Below are 18,898 nucleotides of genomic sequence, written 5' to 3' on the forward strand. Positions count from 1 at the left end.
TTCGTTTTTAGCAGGATTGGCTTTGCTGTTCAAAAGGGGGTTGCGGCGCAGCTTGTTGCCCGTTTGCCTGCCACTTTATTGTAATCGTTTTATAGTAAATTATATCTTTTTATTGATACAATCATCATTTTGCGTTTTACGAGAAATTAGGGTTTGTAATTCTGCAATTTAGCTGCTTTTGAATCTATTCACTCGTTGGTTTCATGGATTCTGATTATTATTTGCTAATTTTATGTATTTACGCGAAATTAGGGTTTGTAAATTGTGTATTAGCTGCTTTTGAATCTTTTCACTTGTTAATTTCATAGATTTCGATAATTATTTGCTAATTCTACGTATTTACGCGAAGTTAGGGTTTGTAATTGCGTACTAGCTGCTTTTGAAATCGCTGATTTGCTAATATTTTTTGTATTTACGCGAAATTAGGGTTTGTAATTGTGTGTTGGAGATGTGTAAACCAAACCGGTTTGAAACCGATTATGTAGAAACCAGTTCGGAACCAATTGAAGCCGTTGGTTTGGCTTGTGATTTTCTCTATCGAAACCGGTTTACTGAACTGAAACCAGCTAAAACGGTGAAGAACCGGTCAAAAACCGATCATAAACCGGTTTTGACTTTGTTGACCAAACCGAACCAGTTTAGGGTATGCAACCGGTTTGTGTACATCTTTGTGTATGAGCTGCTTTTGAATCTATTCACTCGTTATTTCCGTAATTCCTATAATTATTTGCTAATTTTACATATTTACGCCAAATTAGGGTTTGTAATTGTGTACTGGCTTCTATTGAATCTATCCACTCATTGATTTCTTAAATTCTGATAATTGTTTGCATATACAGGTACTTCGTAATGGATTACAATCAATCGGTTCGATCTAGACGTCCTGCTCGTAACAACAGTTATCATAACAATACCAATTACAACGAGTACGAAAACGACGAATACGAAGAGGAAAACGAAGGATTGAATCCGAGATATGGTTATCAAGAACCTGATGACGAAGAAGAAGACGATGACAACGAGTATCAGCACGGATATTATCGGGTTCCTGGAGGTGGAATGGACACCGGGGAATCGTCTAGGCGCCATCAAAAGAAGCGTAGGTTAGATAATTTGGTGTCCAATTACGAATATGCCCCTCACCCTGTTCCGGATAGATCGGTTGATGAGTGGAGTGAGAATGCAACGTTTGTGTTGTTGGAGGTTTGGGGAGATAGGTTTATGCAATTAGGGAGGAAAAGTTTACGGGGAGAGGATTGGATCGAGGTTGCGGAAAAGGTTTCGGCGATGTGTAAAATGGATATTAACGAGACGCAGTGTAGGAACAGGTTAGAAGGTTTGAAGAAGAAGTATAAGAAAGAGAAGATGAAAATGGAGGATATGGGATTGGTCGGGAGAGAAGGGTATAATGGGAAATGGGGATTTTTTAAAAAGATGGATATGTTGTTGTCACCGAAGAAGCAACACAATGGTTTACCGTGTGGTGTTGATTCGGGTGAATACGTGTTTATGAACACTAAGGTTTATTTGAACAATTCGAACGCTATGGATGAAATGAGAGACAGTCCTTGTGAATCTGAGGAGGATGACGACGACGACGATGATGAAGATGGTGGGAAAGATGAGGAAGGGTTTAGGTTGTTGGCTGAATCGGTTCAGAATTTTGGTGAGATTTATGAGAAGATTGAGGGGAGGAAGAGGCAACAGATGATGGAGTTGGAGAAGATGAGGATGGATTTTCAGAAAGAGATGGAGTTGCAGAAGAAGCAGATTCTTGAACGGGCTCAAGCTGAGATTGCAAAGATTCGTGAAGGTGATGATGACGATGCTAATTCGGTTGAGAATCTTAGTGGATAATAAGGTAATTTTTTTCTACTTTTAGTTATTTGTTTTGTAGGATCCAGTGGTAGATTTATTAGTTGATCTGTTTGCTTTAATAAACTGTCTGCAAGTTACTGTCTTTATTAATCAATATGGAGTGTTTGGATGTGCATATATGGAGTGTTTGGATGCACATATTGAAAGTGGTTATCCCCTCTGTCTCAAAAGTTGTTATCCACTTTCATAGTTGGATAGTTATAATTTACCAATTTCTTGTTTTAGGCTTGTCTTTATCATTAAATCTTGAGATAATTGTACATAACTAAAAGTTGGATTCTGTTAGTTAGAGTGTGCGATAATTGTACATGACTAAAAGTGTGTTTCTTTGTTTGTGGAAAATAATTCCGTGACAGTGGAAATATGTGATATTGAAACATCAATTTATCATAAATTTATAATTAAATAATCTGCTGTGATAAAACATGCTGTAGAAGATAGTATTTGGATATGTTATATTGTTATTGCAGCTTGAAGTTGTAATAATCACTTTTGATGGTGTTTAGCGTTTGACAAAGTTCTTATTTTTTCTCTAAAAAAAAATAAGCAGTAATTAATGGTAAGGGTATATAAGTTGATTATAAACATAACCTTTGATAATTAATTTTGTTGTAGTTAGTATATGAAGCATACAATCAGCTGTTATAAAACATCAAGTAGAAGATGGTATTTTATTGTGTATAATAATGACTGTTAGTAAAATTTGATTTCTAAAGAAGTAATTGATATATGAAGGTTTATGCATCCTTTGATAATAAGTTTTGTTGTAGCTGTCAGCTAGTATAAAATTGATTATTCAAAATTGATTATTTGATCTCTAAGCTATCAAATAATAACAAGTAAAAGTAGTTTAACTAAACACAGAAAATTATTCCAACTTAAAATCGCGAATAATCAAATTATTAGCATCTACGAACATCTAAAAAAACCCTTATATGTTTATTATAGAGGCTACAAATTCTTGCAGAAAAAAAACTATAGTCTGTTGACTGTTGCTCTTTAGTTGACTGTATTACTGTATTTTTTTTACCAAATATTCAGTTTCATTCTGCATCTGTAGTACTTACAAACCTTCTCCCCAAATGATTGTGAATAAGTTGCATGTATAATTGCTTATGGAATTTGAATTGGGTTATGTAACTTATGTTGTGTCTTTAATGGATCAAACAAGCTAATCTAAAAGATTTAACTACAAATGATACAGGTCAAATTGGTAGAAATTTGAAAATCACTCATGCAGTTAAATCTATAAACCTCAAAAATAACTACATTAAGAATATTATTGTATGATATATTTTTTTATAAATCATATTTAAAGGATTAGTTATATATAACATTAAAAAATTTTGCATGAAGGAAGCATTATTTTATCCTGCTTGCTTTATAGGGTGGTTGATTTGAGTTTTGTTTTATTTGAAACGGGTCAAATACAAATTTAGCTAAAAAGATAACGGGTCAAACAGGCTGGAAAGTCATTCAAATTGTGTTTATTTTTATGCACTAAAAAGTTACCATTTTCACCTGAACTTGTTTTGACCCATTATCCAACTATCCAAGCTGTTCGACCCACTCGTTCCACTACCCGTATGGCCGTATTAGAGGGTGGTGGCTTAGTTGTAATTGCAAACATGGTTTATGTAATTATTGTTCCTACAAATTCGAGCATTTTGTATCTGTTTTGACAATTTAGTTACAACCAGAACAATTTTTTAAAATTTTATTTGTTTTTGCAGAGATGCTGAAGGAATGATGATCAAAGCGGAAGTTGCGGTACCTGATAACATTCGAAGTCATTAGCATATGTTCTTGTTTGTATTTTGACTTGATGCTTTTATGTATTAATCTAATGTTTAATAAAGATAATCTGCATTTTTAACAAGCTTGTAATTTGTTTATTATTTTATCCTGATAACATTGTTATGCAGCCTTGTGTACTCAAGCATCTATTTTGCATGCTGAGCTTCAGCTTTGCAAATGTTAATTCGCGGACTTAATGATAGTAAAGGACCATTTTACCCCTTTGTTTGAAATCGGTGTTGATAAGCGTTTTAATGTATGCTCGTAGGGACAAACATTTTGACATAAATAAAAATGTACAAAACTGATGATGCTTAAACTACAACATCATTATAGAAAGAAATATTTTGCATACTTTATTGTTATTATTTTATAAAAAAATAAGAAAAATAAAACTTTGATTACTACACTTGAATCATGTGATGTACCCTTTCATCCAGCCTAAACAAAAGTGAACAATACCATATTATAATCACGAGTTCCTTTCCTAGAACTTTTGATACTAGTATAGTACATTAGTACTCTTGAATCATGTGCTATACTTTAACTCTATGGAGTTGAAATTTGCTTTCACATTATATTCTTAATTTATAATAAGTCGACGGAAAAGTAGTGATGGATTCGTGATTTTTTGAGTTTTTTTTCCAAATTAGTGTTTGGGGGAAAAATATTTACCATTTTAGTGTTAAGAAAAAACTATTTACCAAACAGTATTGGTGGAAAAAAAATATTGATCATTTTGGTGTTTTTTATTTATTTTTATTCACCTTTTACTTTTAAATCTAGTTTTTCTATTAGTTAATCTATTATTTATTTTTGTTTCATATTTCTTATACATTTTTATCTAATAAATCTAATTACTTATTTTTTATACTTTTTATCAATCAACCTTTTCTTATTTTTATTCTAAATCTTTTCTTTTAAATTTTTTTCTTATTTGATTTTTTTAACTCAAATATATAATTTTTTTATCTTTTTGTTTAATTATATTCATTTTACTAATCAACATATTATTTAATTTTTATTTGGATTAGGTTAATCTATTATCTAATTTTATATCATATTTCTTATATAGTTTTATATCCAATCAATCCAAAATTACGACACCATTTGAAATAACATTACAAGGGTTTTAAAGTCCTTAGACTATAAGTTTTACAAGCATCATTCTGTATGATTAAATCTATAAACTCCATATAGCAAAAGTTCTCTTTGTATGAATCTTTAATAAGAAAAATAAAACTATTTTTTTATTTTTGTGTTTTTTTTAAAATCTAACTTTGATGTTTAAAATAGAGCTGTAACAACTATTATGTCCATCTCAAAGGATACAAGGTTGCTACAAGACATTAAACTAAAAAAAAAATAAAGAAAGAAATATGAGTTTGATTTTGAATTAATGAAGGTTGTGGCTGGTGAGGTGAATAGTACATTTTGCCACAACTGTTTTTAGTAACACCATAACCCCAATTCACCTTTTTAGTTGTTAGCAGTTGAAAATTTATTAAATTCTTAACATGCCAACTATTAAATCAAAAATTACCGGAAAATTGATCTTATTAATCTCACTTTTTACGTTGGCTGATAATAATCTCATATTAAAAAAAGTTCTCTCTTTTAAATTAGACACATATTCTAAATTTTGAAAACCTGAATAAACTCAAATCAGGCACTAATCCTGCAATTTTAAAACTGTAGTTATGTCAAGATCATGGTTACAAAAGTCGATAGGCAGACCATAGATGGCCGATTGAGGAGTTTGGGTATACTCGGAGTACTCGGTGAGTACTCGGACATGGTAAATATACAAAATAATAATAATAATAATAATAATAATAATAATAATAATAATAATAATAATAATAATAACTACTTTTGGATATTACATATGTGCCAAGTATTATAAGTTTACTAATATTTATAACAAAATAGGTGAATATCAATAACTTATTCTAAAAATTACTGATCATTAATTAAAAAAATAATATACGTTCTTTAATATTATAGAAATACGAATTATGTTTTATTTCGTTACGTCAAAATTGGTCCAAGTTAACCGACTAGATATGATTCCGCTTAAGATTGACCACTTTTGATCGATTCTTAGTAACTAGTCGAAGTTAAAGAAAGTCGTCTCGACGTCATACTTTGTAGCGATTACTCGGATAGTACTCAGCCTTATAGAACATCTTTTACAACATTGGTCAAGATGAAGAGTAGAGGTTTGAGAATAAAAACATAAGATCGAATTAGAGAGAAGATTTTACAAGCACAATAATCAATGTCTTTTAAGCTAGACATCGAAACCCACGTCTAGCCAGACATCAAATAGCGTTGCACCAGACACCACCACTCGACATCATTTTGAGGTTGACGTTTTTAATATGGTTTTGGATATGCAAATTCAAGAAAATAAAAATAGATTCAGTGAGGTCTCAATTAGTTTGTTAGAAAATGTGTTTGGTTTAAATCCTTGCAATTCATTTTCTAAGTTTGATATATATAAGGTAGTGTCATTTTATGAGATGCGTTCGAATGATTTTGGTAATAAAGAAAGATGGTGTATTTCGGGTGATGATCTTACGACCTTTTATCACACTTTAAAGGAAGATGATAAATTTGTAAAAATGTGTGTAATGTGTGACCTTGCTCGTGTAATGGTGAAAACGGGAAAACACCACTTTTCCTTTGGTTTATCGAATATTGAAGCTAGCGTTGGTTTTACTGGTTGCAACCGCAACCGTTGAAAGATGTTTTTCTAAAATGAATCTTATCAAGTCGGATTTATGCAACCGAATGGGTGACGAGCATTTGAACAATGCTTTAATTTGTGCGGTCGAAAGAGAAACGTTTGATAAAGTAAAAGAAGAGGATGTAATGTCTCGATTTCAAGTTTTCAAAAACCGAATAGGAGAAATTTGCGCCCTATGTGTTTAAATTTATTTATTATCGTGTTTCTATACATCAAGGGTGGCTATGAGGCAGGGCCGGGTGGTCGACTGATCCCGGCCCGACACCCCGATAGGCCTAAATTTTTATTTTTGTTAATTATATATATATTAAAAAATATATGTATTTTTAATGTTTAAACCCAATTACTCAACTAATTTAAGGGCCCCGATGTTTTTTCGCCTTCGGCCTAAAAAATTTTCACAATTCTCGGAGACGGCCCCTGGTTTACATTGTGTGAAATACGGTAAAAAATTTTTTTTTAGACGTTACCCCTGAAATTGATGTCTAGATCCACCACTGTATACAATGCCTATTCTGTTCTATCTTAATATTGATTTTAATTTGTTAACTGAGAATGTATCACCATTCAATAAAAAAACTAGTATTAAACAGAGAAATATATATAAGCTTTATATTTAATTTGTGGGTACGGTGGCCTTGAATGCAAGTATGAAGAGATTCACGTAGATGCATGGGTAGCATAGTTTGTTTGGTTTAGAAATATGTATTAAATGTTAACAATATAAAGAAATGAAGAAGGGTCACTTTCAGTTGAGAAGCTATGACAAATTAAATTTTTTGTCTCATGAAAAATTTATATATAAGCCCAAGTTATAGCCATCATGCTCAAAAAACAACAAACCAAATACTTGGTAACATGATGAGTGGTGGAGTTGTTAAGAGTGACATTTTAGTGGGATTCTTGTTTGTGTTATTTGTAGGGAGTTGTATTGAGGGGAGAAAGTTGGTGGCAGAGGAGGTAACTGGTGGAAATGCGGTTGAAGTGAAGAAACCGGTATGGTTACTTGATGATCAACCGGGATGGAGTTTTGGCGGTGGTGGTAATTGGGGTGGTGATGGTGCTAGTTCTTTTAGTTTTGGTATTGGTAATGGGAATGGGCAAGGTTTTACGATAGGGGGTGAGGATAAGAAAGTGGTGAAAGCTGATTGTGTTGGAAAGGAAAAGGGTGGTAAAGGTAAGAAGCATGGTAAGAAAGAGAAAGGCCACCATGGACATGTTGGTGGTGGTGGAATTGGGAAAGGTGGAGGGATTGGAAAAGGAGGCGGTGGGGGAATAGGTAAAGGAGGTGGTGGGGAAGTAGGAGGGGGGATTGGTAAAGGAGGTGGTGGGGGAGTAGGAGGGGGGATTGGTAAAGGAGGCGGTGGTGGAGTAGGAGGGGGAATTGGTAAAGGTGGTGGTGGAGGAGTAGGAAGTGGAATTGGTGGTGGTTCAGGTGGTGGAATAGGAGGAGGTTCTGGTGGAGGAATAGGAGGTGGTGGTGCCGGGGGAGGAATTGGAGGAGGTTCTAGTGGAGGAATAGGAAGCGGTGGTGGAGCTGGAGGAGGTTCTGGTGGAGGAATAGGAGGCAGTGGTGGAGCTGGAGGAGGAATTGGAGGCGGTTCTGGTGGAGGAATAGGAGGCGGTGGTGGAGCTGGAAGTGGAATTGGAGGTGGTGGGGGAGCGGGGGGAGGAATTGGAGGCAGTGGTGGAGCTGGCGGGGGATTTGGAGGTGGTGGTGGAGCTGGAGGGGGAATAGGAGGTGGTGGTGGAGCCGGTGGAGGTTTTGGAGGTGGTGGTGGATCTGGTGGAGGAATTGGAGGAGGTTTTGGAAGTGGTGGTGGGATAGGAGGAGGCGATGGAGGGTTCGGTGGTGGAGGAGGTGGAGGCTTTGGTGGAAGCAGTGGTGGAGGGTTTGGTGGCGGATTTGGGGGAGGAAAAGGTGGCGGTGGTGGAGTTGGGGGAGGCGGAGGGTTTGGTGGAAGCAGTGGTGGAGGGTTTGGCGGTGGATTTGGGGGAGGAAAAGGTGGCGGTGGTGGAGTTGGCGGAGGCTTTGGTGGAGGTGGTGGTGTCGGAAAAGGAATAGGAGGAGGGTTTGGTGGTGGTGGTGGTGTTGGAGGTGATAAAATTGGTGTCTAAATGATGATAAATTAACAAACTTAATCTCTATATTTCTTCAACTACGTTTTTAATAACCTCCATTTTATTCAATGTATAATATGTATTCAATGTATGATATATATTTTTTTTCTTCACATGTAATTTGTATTTACTATATTGCTCCCAACGAAATTACCAATAATATTTGATTGTTTTTCTCTAATTAAATTTGAAGTCATCTTGGTTTCGGGTATTAACTTGAATTCGAGTTTACACGCTTATTTTGAGTCAAATGAGCCTATTTCGAGTACTAACACTCTTTAGGAGTTTGGTTTAGACACACTTAAAACCATTTATATTAAGATCAAAATATTAAGAAAAAAAGTTACTAAGAATGGATATCTAAAAACGTGCATGATGATTTAGTAGTGCAAAATCGACATTAAGTCATGTTATTTTTGTTTTTTGTAACGTTACATTGTATATTTACATCCCGCACCACCATACATAGTCCATACCGAATTCACACATCTACACCTAGTCAGGTAGTTAGTCACCCACCACACTAAAGGCTAAAACCCAACAACGTTATGATTAGTTACTTGCTAATGAAAACTATGACATGACACAAAGGGCTTTGTGAGTAAAAAAAAAGGTCTATTGTAACATTCAAAAATCGTTAGATTTATTTTTAACACTTGTACACCATATATCCTCTAGAAAAGCCATAGAGGCCCAATTTTAAACAATCACACCTATGTATTACTAGATTTTATCTTTCATATTATGGGGTTGTTTATATTTTTCGTTCTAATATTTTCGTTTATAATATTGTAAATGTATTTTCTTTTATTTTAGTTTATTTATTGCAAGAAGTTAATAATATACTTGAACCTATTTTGATTAATTTATGTTGGGTTATGTTCATTTTTGAAGGAAACGTTATCTACTTAATTTTCACATTTGTTTGTTTATGGTCATTTGTTATAATTTGGATATTATTTTGTGAACATTTTCATTTAAGTTAAACTTAAAAGAAAAAAGAATCGTTAATGTAAGTAAATTCATATTGAGAAATTAAATTAGTGTTTGATTACGGGGTTTGTTTTACATTATTCGTTTATAATATTTATATATATTTTTGGATTTTAATTTTATTTATTGTAAGGAAATTAATAATCTATTTAAAGTTTGATAATGGAAGGGTCTCACAAATAAATGAAATGTTATAACCCATTTAATTAATATATAATAAACTAGGTCCATCGTTACATTTGATAAAAACTATCTAAGTTTGGTGAGACCTATGACCCGTTTATTTTTATTTTTTACTATAAAATTGTTTCTTAATTATAAATAATCTCTTTTTTAAAAACAAATCGGATATTAATTTTTAGTATATCCCTATTTTATAGAATTTTTATATCAAATATTTGATAAGATTAATTTTTAATTTAATGAGATGTTATAACCCGTTTAATGGCTATCTGGGTTTGGTGAGACCCATAACCATGAATTTGGGTCAGATGCATAATTGAGTATAATAGATCTGAACTCTACGACATATTTATTTAAAACTGGTGTCGACTCGCAGCTTACTAACTCACCACATGAGTTTAACAATTAACCATAAGTCATTTTAAAAATGATTATTTATTTATTTTTATTATTTTTATCACTTGTATACAAGTGTCGATATTATTCAATCTGATTAGTTGAAAGAAAAAAGAGAGGTTTCGTTTATATATATATATATATATATATATATATATATATATATATATATATATATATATATATATATATATATATTTAATTAAGATAATAAAAATAGAAAAAACAAAACAAAACAATTGAGTCTGATAGATCTGAGCTCTACGACATATTTATTTAACACTCGTGTCGACTTGCAACCTAATCAACTCACCACACGAGTTTAACAATCAACTATAAGTCGTTTTAAAAATACTTATTTATTTATTATCATAGGTATACAAGTGTCGATTATTTTAGCCTTTTTAGGTTATTGTTAATACTGTTATAAACATGGCAGATCCCTCTTCTCAGTTTAGTTTATCCCAACTAGGGATGCACAGACTCAATATCAGTTCCAAATCAGTATCAAGTTTGAGTTTTCAATACCGATACAACTGAACCGGTACCAAACCAAACATTTTGATACCAATACAAAACATTTACGATTTTCGATACCAATATCGACACAATTTCCCTAATCTCAACACTCAAACTTAATTAACAAATCAAATGAAGTCTCCCAATAATAGTATCACCATCATCCTACTTCCATTCTTCCATCCAATCTAACACCACCCACCCTACACCAATCCAAACTGCAACAAACAATTAAATCTCCACACCAGAAATGATATCTTCCCCCAAACCCTGAAACCCGCATTCAATTTCACCCGGAATCGGACCCAACCTTGGATCCGTCGGAACCCGTTCCACTCTGACCATGTTGAAACCCGGACCGACCCTACCCGAAACTTGAAAAAATAAACGCAGAAAACCCAGTCAAATTCCTGACTATACCCGGAACCGGTTTCTATCTAACCCGTTTTTTATTTTTGTTAACCATACTCGGAACCGGTTCCTGTCCGGTTCTGAAAAATATCCTGTGTGTGCACCTCAATTCCTAGACAAATAATTATTTCCATAATTTAGTTTATTATCCTCACACTCAGTAACTTAATTAGCAAGTCAAATGAAGTCTCTCAATAATATTAATAGGTATATTGGATTTTAATAATCCTTATTGACTGGTATTGGCCGATAATAATCCCTATTCATTTTATCACTACTGGCGGTCCCAAATTTAAAAAAGTTGACCCCCAATGGTCCCCCGTTAAAAATGACTTAACGGCATTATACTTTTTTCCGAATTTCAAACAAATGTTTTAGGGCTTTTGATCGGAAGGAGGATACGAGTCGATTGATGTAAAACTTAGCTCGAAACGGTGATCCAGACAACTTGATTTTTGTCAATTGTAAGTTCAAACACCTGAATTGAAGCATTATTTCGTCGTTTTTGAGCACCGTTTTGAACGAAGTTTTACATCAATTAACTTGTATCCCCCTTCCGATCAAAAGCCCTAAAACATTAGTTTGATATTAATATGGTTTATTGAATTTTAATAATCCCTTTTCGTTTTATCACCACTAACGATACCAAATTTAAAAAGATTAGTGGTCTCCCGTTAAAAATCACTTAACTTAATTGTCTGCCAATTATTAAATTTCAATAAACCATATTAATACCATCATCATCACCATCATCCTCTGCACCAAATTCAACCCAGCCAACAAAAATGATATCTTCTTCACACTTCTCACAATTATCTTCACTCCACACCCCAAAACCCACCTTCAATTTCACCATCAAACCCCTTAAATTTCCAGCCTTTCATAACCCAAACCCCAAAACCCACAAACCCAAATTCACTTTCCATGTTAAAGATTCTTCTGCTAAGGATATTATTAAAGTGGGTTTAGATTCAAATTCAAATTCTAGTGGTGGTGGTGGTGGTGATGATAATGGTGGTGATGGAGATGGTGATGACGATGAAAAGAAAGGTGGGTTGTTGCCAGACTGGGTGGATTTTAGCTCTGATGATGCAAAAACGGTGTTCCTGGCGCTTGCGGTTTCGCTTGCATTTCGGTCGTTTATTGCCGAACCGAGGTTTATTCCGTCGTTGTCGATGTATCCTACATTTGATGTGGGGGATAGATTGGTGGCTGAAAAGGTAGAAATGTTGTTTGGTTTATGTTTTGGGCTTTAGGTTTGTGTTAAAGGGTGCGCACGGTTTGGTTTGGGTCGGTTTTGGGCTAAAACCGAACCAAAAATTGAAACTTTGGGTTTTTGAATTTTTGATAACGGTTCGGTTTTGGTTTTTAGGATTTTGGTTTTTTCAGGTTTGTTATTTGAGCTTGATAATATTTTGGTTTGTAGTTTTGTTTTAAGGGTGTGCACGGTTTGGTTTGGTTTGGTTCGGTTCGGTTTTGGGCTAAAACCTAACCAAAAACCGCAACTTTTTAAATTTTTGAAAACGGTTTCGGGTTTATAGGTTTTGGGTATTTAGGATTTTGGTTTTTTCAGTTTTGTTATTTGAGCTTGAAATTATTTTGGTTTATGTTTTGGTTTTTAGTTTCGTGTTAAGGGTGTGCACGGTTTGGTTTGGGTCGGTTTTGGGCTAAAACATAACAAAAAACTGTAACTTTTTTAATTTTTGAAAACAGTTTCGGGTTTATAGGTTTTGGGTTTTAGGATTTTTTGGTTTCATGCATACCCCTGATTTGGTGTAATTTGATCTTGGGTTTAGAGCGTTTATCGCGGAACCGAGGTTTATTCCGTCGTTGTTGATGTATCCTACATTTGATGTAGGAGATAGATTGGTGGCTGAGAAGGTAGAAATGTTGTTTGGTTTTTAGTTTTGTGGTAAGGGTGTGCACGGTTTGGTTTGGGTCTGTTTTGGGCTAAAACCGAACCAAAAATTGAATCTTTGGTTTTTGAATTTTTGAAAACGGTTCAGTTTTGGGTTTATAGGTTTTGGTTTTTAGGACTTCGGTTTTTTCAGTTTTGTTATTTGAGCTTGAAAATATTTTGGTTTATTAGTTTTTGGTTTGGGTCGGTTTTGGGCTAAAACCGAACCAAAAACTGAAACTTTTTAAATTTTTGAAAGCAGTTTCGGGTTTATAGGTTTTGGGTTTTAGGATTTCGGTTTTTTTTCAGTTTTGTTATTTGAGGTTGAAAATATTTTGGTTTGTAGTTTTGTGTTAAGGGTGCGCACGGTTTAGTTTGGGTCGGTTTTGGGCTAAAACCTAACCAAAAACCGAAACTTTTTAAATTTTTGAAAACAGTTTCGGGTTTATAGGTTTCGGGTATTTAGGATTTCGGTTTTTTTCAGTTTTGTTATTTGAGGTTGAAAATATTTTGGTTTGTAGTTTTGTGTTAAGGGTGCGCACGGTTTAGTTTGGGTCGGTTTTGGGCTAAAAGCTAACCAAAAACCGAAAGTTTTTAAATTTTTGAAAACAGTTTCGGGTTTATAGGTTTTGGGTATTTAGGATTTCGGTTTTTTTCAGTTTTTTATTTGAGCTTGAAAATATTTTGGTTTGTAGTTTTGTTTTAAGGGTGTGCATGGTTTGGTTTGGGTCGGTTTTGGGTTAAAACCTAACAAAAAACTGAAACTTTTTAAATTTTTGAAAACAGTTTCGGGTTTATAGGTTTTGGGTTTTAGGATTTCGGTTTTTTCAGTTTTGTTATTTGAGCTTAAATGAATTTGGGTAATCATTTTGTCGGTGAATAACTAATTGAAGATTGTACATTTGGGCTAACGTATTTGAGTTACATATTTATTAAATTCTTATAAATGATATAATATATAAACTAAGAATTTATTAATTTGGTCTGAGCAATTATTAATTTAGGGGTATGCATGAATAAAAAACCAAATTTAAACAATAACTGACGGTCTGGTTTAATTTATTTTGTAAAAACTTACAATTCAGTTTTGGTTTTGTATTTAATAAAAACCGAAACAGAAGCGAGCCAAATTTATTAATTTACATATATTTTTTAAATAATTTTAAGTAATTTATCAGAATATAAACATGTAACCTATATATTTTAGCCCAAATGTAAAATTATGAATTAATTGTTGATTAACAAGATGTAACTGATGTGGTTCCAACCAATAATTGATTGGCCAAAGAAGATTAGAAGGAAACCAGATTAGTAGACTAGAAAGATGATCAGATAATTTTCATATTTTCATTCATAATTCATATGGAAATTACATAACTTTTTATAGGCATACAAAGAAACTAACAAATTATCCACTAAGCCATTATACGACCCATGATCTCCTAAACATAATAAACAAACTACTAAATTAACTAACAACTAAATTAGTGGAAGATTAAACGTGGGAAGGCACATATCAGTAACATGTGTTAAGCCCAAGTTCATTGTTTTCGGCAATTTTTTTGGTCCAAAATTTTCAAGTTCAAATAGCGAAACTAAAAAAACCGAACGATCTTTAAAAACTCAAAAACCGAAATTTGTTGTTAAAATAGTATTTTGCTGGATATCCAAAATTATTTGATTTTGGATTAGGAGGATAGGGTGTGAATGTAGAGAAGATATTAGGGATAAAAAGGAAGAATGATTGTATTAATGAAAATGTAAGGAAAGATTACAAGAGATTCCCGGGCCTAGCCCTCTCGCTGCATACGCAGGAGCCATGGTACTACCATCTTAAGCCTAAAACATACTCTCCCCTCCCTATTAGCTATTAATCCCTATTTATAGAAATATTAGTTGCACTTCCCCTCCCAAAATAGACAAATGTTATTTAGACTTTTCTAGAGCATGATTCCTATCAGGGTGCTGCTATAGATACACCACCTCACGTGTTTTCCGGGCTGTAACTTCCGCCACAACAACACTGTAAGTCAGTTCTAGTAAAGTTATACGGCTTGTTTACAGAAAATCGACATAAGGCGTAGTTTTGAGGCACACCTTTCGTACAGGGAAGATTTGTGCATAACGATGTGGTTCATATAATTTTTTAGATTATAGGTTATTTAGTGCTTATTTGTGTCTAAATTTTAGGAAACTGATGTTAGAAACTTACGAGAATTAATAAACTTTTTTATAGAAATCAGTTTGTTAAAAATCAAAGGTTATAGTTTATATCAACGGTAATAATAAGTATATAGTTTCTATATCATGACATGCATTTTTAATTTTCATGTGTAACAAGTTCTTTCAACTATTTTGTTAAATGAATAATCCTTTTATTTGATATCTCATTGGCCAATTTCTTGATTTATTGACACTGTTTTCAGGTTAGTTACTATTTTAGAAAGCCATGTCCAAACGATATTGTGATTTTTAAAAGCCCGCCAGTCCTCCAAGAGGTAGGATACACCGATGATGATGTTTTCATTAAACGAGTTGTTGCGAAGGAGGGAGATTTAGTGGAGGTTAGTTTCTTGTTTAATTCTCACAAATACGATTGTTTGATGCAAATATTATTGGTTATGCAACATGTGATATCCTATGCTTGTATTTCAACCTATTTGTTGTTGAAGTACATATTTTCACATATAAAGACGTGAATTGCCGAATTTCTTGGCCGGTCAAACATGTTGGGTAACGGGACTCAAAGCAGATACTTTTTGTGCTTGTTGGGAACAGGGCCGTCTCCAAGAATTTAAATTTAAATGCCTCGGCCGAGCTGAAATAAAAAGGCCCGTAGGCCCTAACGAGTAACGAAATAAAAAGACCCGTAGGCCCAATATCTCAAATGGGTTATGGGTAAAAAAAAGATTGTGCCCAATATCTAAGAAAAGGATTAAGATTTGTACATGTTTTATAAAAAAAATTATATATATATATATATATATATAAATATAATTGTGCCCCCAAAAATTAAGTGACCCGGCCGGTCGCCCGGGTTGCCCAACCCACCAGCCGGCTCTGGTCGGGAAAATGAGACGGGTCGGGCTGGTTTACCCAAAAGTATGAAACAAAAGTTTGGTGAGATTTTCTAACATGGTGACCTGGCAAGTCGTCCACTGCTCAAGAACCAACACCTGCTACTCCTAATAGAAAATGCAGTTTTCGTGAACCGAATTGCTGCTTTTTCTACCTGAAGTGAGCATGCTCATATATCCCATGCAAGCTCAATCACGAAGAAAGAGTAAGTGTTATAAAACCTTCTTTTGAATACCAATGGCCCGCGACTTGCTGCTAACTGATAAGCAAGTCCGCAAAACTTTTTGTCAATTTCAAAGGGAATGCCTGCGTCATGGAGATGCCTTCTTTGGAATGCACTTTTCTAGATTTAGGACTGTCTCTTAGGTCGGTCTTTAAGCAAAACAATCAGACCAAGTGTATCCGGTCACCAAACGTTTGAAACCATGATGCTTATATGGTATGTCCTTACATCTAAGAATGAAGCACAACTAACACCAACCACATCTATTGCCAAAGTGCTGACTAATATGTAAGTGGTAGCATCTAACCCAAGTCCTATTGAGGTTGATCATAAAAAGATGGATGTCATAGCTGTGTTAGAAGGGACACAAAATACTGGTGTTCATCGTCATCGATTCTCGGGATAGTGGGTAGGTACATCTTTAAGACCCTACCAACGCAACCTTCATGGAAAGCTGCATAGAGAGAGAACTCTTCTCTCCATGCAACTTTCCAATCACCTTTGCAAGGTTGAATCTTGGTTGGGGTCTTAAAGATGCTTTGTAGCCTTTTCCAACATTGTCATGTCATCAATCTCCTTATGATCAACCTTGTAGAACTCGGGCTCAGATTCCACCCCTTGCAAATCAGTCAACACTCTGGCAACATATGTTGTTGGCGTTAGTTATGGATCATTTTGAGATGCAAAGACAACCATATAAGCATCCTGATTCTTAACGCTTGCTGATTGAGGCTTGGTTTGGGGGTTTTGCTCTTAGAAGGACCGGGGACGGTTTTGAATCTTGAGAAGTACCTTCTAAGAAAGCACCTTCATGATGATGGCATTCACTTTTAAGTTTGATAGAGAATTTTTGTGAACTTGCCTGCCGGTTTAACAAGGCTTGGGCCAGTTGTGTTCAAAAGAAGGTTCTATTTAACACTTTTTCTTGGTTTGCGTGGTTGTGATTGAGCTTGTTCCGGGGCCTTTCTTCTGGAGCTACGGGGGATATATGGACTTGCTTACTTAGTGATATGAGCAGGTAGGGGTGGCAAATGTGACCCATGGGTTGTAATAAAATGTATATAATGAGTCAGAATGGGTCAAACTAAAAAAAGAAGATGATTGAAATGGGTCAAACAGGTTGACGTTTCTTAAGTTTTTTTTTTTTTTTTTTTATGGAACGAGAAAAACAGAGAAAACTTTTTAGTTTTTTTACCTTTTTAGTTTTTTATTTATATTTCGAGATATGATTTCTTTATTATTTTTTTTGAATTTTTTAATGAGGGGTTTTTGAAATGGGTCAAAATGGGTTGAGATTTCAGAAACCCCTCACTAAAATATTAAGGGGCATTTTAGACATTTATAATAAACAAACTGTTATTGAAACTATTTGCAAACTTTTTCTTCACAGGTACACAACGGGAAGCTAATAGTAAACGGGGTAGTCAGAAATGAAGACTTCACTTACGAAGCACCTAAATATGAAATGACTCCAATTGTATGTTCAATCTTAAATCTTTACATTTTTTTTTCATCATCCACAAAACCCTAATCTTGAAACTGTTGCTAAAAGTCGGCCATATTTGTTTATTGCAGCGCGTGCCAGAGAATTATGTGTTTGTGATGGGAGATAACCGTAATAACAGCTATGATTCACATGTTTGGTAAGTTTTTTTTTTTTTTTACTTTTATGCACAAATCATTTTACCAATTAATCGGTTTGATAGAAAAGTTTAAATCTTTGTAACGAATTGGGCGGTGGGTATTTCGTTTTGGTTATAAATGGGTTGATTTTGGTGTATTTTATCTCAAACGGGTCAAATAAAAAGATTTAAAGATTTAAAGATTTTGGTGTATATTATCTTGAATGGGTCAAATAAAAAGACTTGCTTTAAATATGTGGTGTATTTTATTTCAAACGGGTCAAATATAAAGACTTAAAAGATTTAAATATTTTGGTGTGTATGGGCCAAATAAAAAATTTAAGGATTTAAAGATTTTGGTGTATTTTATCTCAAACAGGTCAAATAAAAGATTTAAAGATTAGCTTAAGGGGAGCATATCAAACGGGTTGAAAGTCGTAATAATTATGTATTCAATTCGCACAAATTCTTGAATCGTTTTTATTCAAAGATATAAATGATTTAATCTTCATGATTTTATTTCTGTTTTCAGTTAATGAAAGTCAAAACCAAGATTAATGTCTTTTTTTGTTTTTTGTTTTTTAAAAAAAATCTAATCACAGGGGACCCCTACCGTTAAAAAACATAATCGGGAGATCAGTGTTGCGGTATTGGCCACCAACGAGGATCGGCAGCACGATTTTGCCAGCTGGTTGCGCAGTCGACAAACCGGAAAATACCACCAGTAGTTTAGAAACTCAACAAGATTCCACTACATTGGTATCTCAATAGGTGTTTAGGGATTGAAGGCATGCACCTCATTTCTTTGACTTTTTATGGTCAACATGTAAACTATATGTTTATCAATTATATGTTTGAGTGGCAGGTGATAACTGATTCGGGTATTAAAATGTATAGGCGACGTTTATCGATTAGTTATGCTCAGAGTGATGGGACAGCATTGTCTTCTGGTTAGAAGAATAAAAATTTAAATTTTCTTAGGGCATGTAGAAATGGTAACTAAAAAAACCAAGCAACTATAGTTGAAA

General features: G+C 34.0%; 2 protein-coding genes across 2 annotated transcripts; both read left to right on the plus strand.

Annotated features, from left to right (window-relative positions):
• The first annotated feature begins 843 nt into the window (after nt 1–843).
• LOC143573584 (trihelix transcription factor ENAP1-like) lies at nt 844–3,788 on the plus strand. Its single transcript, XM_077058423.1, has 2 exons — nt 844–1,861; nt 3,614–3,788. The coding sequence occupies exon 1, from the start codon at nt 850–852 to the stop codon at nt 1,855–1,857; it is 1,008 nt and encodes a 335-aa protein (XP_076914538.1). The 5' UTR covers nt 844–849; the 3' UTR covers nt 1,858–1,861; nt 3,614–3,788.
• Nucleotides 3,789–11,835: 8,047 nt separating this feature from the next.
• Nucleotides 11,836–18,694, plus strand: LOC143573586 (chloroplast processing peptidase-like). Its single transcript, XM_077058425.1, has 5 exons — nt 11,836–12,270; nt 15,374–15,511; nt 17,639–17,725; nt 17,824–17,891; nt 18,473–18,694. The coding sequence occupies exons 1-5, from the start codon at nt 11,836–11,838 to the stop codon at nt 18,639–18,641; spliced, it is 897 nt and encodes a 298-aa protein (XP_076914540.1). The 3' UTR covers nt 18,642–18,694.
• Nucleotides 18,695–18,898: the final 204 nt, after the last annotated feature.

Source organism: Bidens hawaiensis, unplaced genomic scaffold (genome assembly GCF_021521415.1).
Source record: "Bidens hawaiensis isolate Kalapana, Puna unplaced genomic scaffold, B.hawaiensis_p1.1 tig00026588_1, whole genome shotgun sequence".
NCBI classification, from domain to species: Eukaryota; Viridiplantae; Streptophyta; class Magnoliopsida; order Asterales; family Asteraceae; genus Bidens; species Bidens hawaiensis.

Bases quoted from the DNA above. Each gene is read 5' to 3' on its own strand.
- LOC143573584 (XM_077058423.1), top strand. From the start codon at position 850: ATGGATTACAATCAATCGGTTCGATCTAGACGTCCTGCTCGTAACAAC.
- LOC143573586 (XM_077058425.1), top strand. From the start codon at position 11,836: ATGATATCTTCTTCACACTTCTCACAATTATCTTCACTCCACACCCCA. The intron at 17,726-17,823 runs GTATGTTCAATC...TGTTTATTGCAG, and splicing joins AATATGAAATGACTCCAATT to CGCGTGCCAGAGAATTATGT. The intron at 17,892-18,472 runs GTAAGTTTTTTT...ATCTAATCACAG, and splicing joins AGCTATGATTCACATGTTTG to GGGACCCCTACCGTTAAAAA.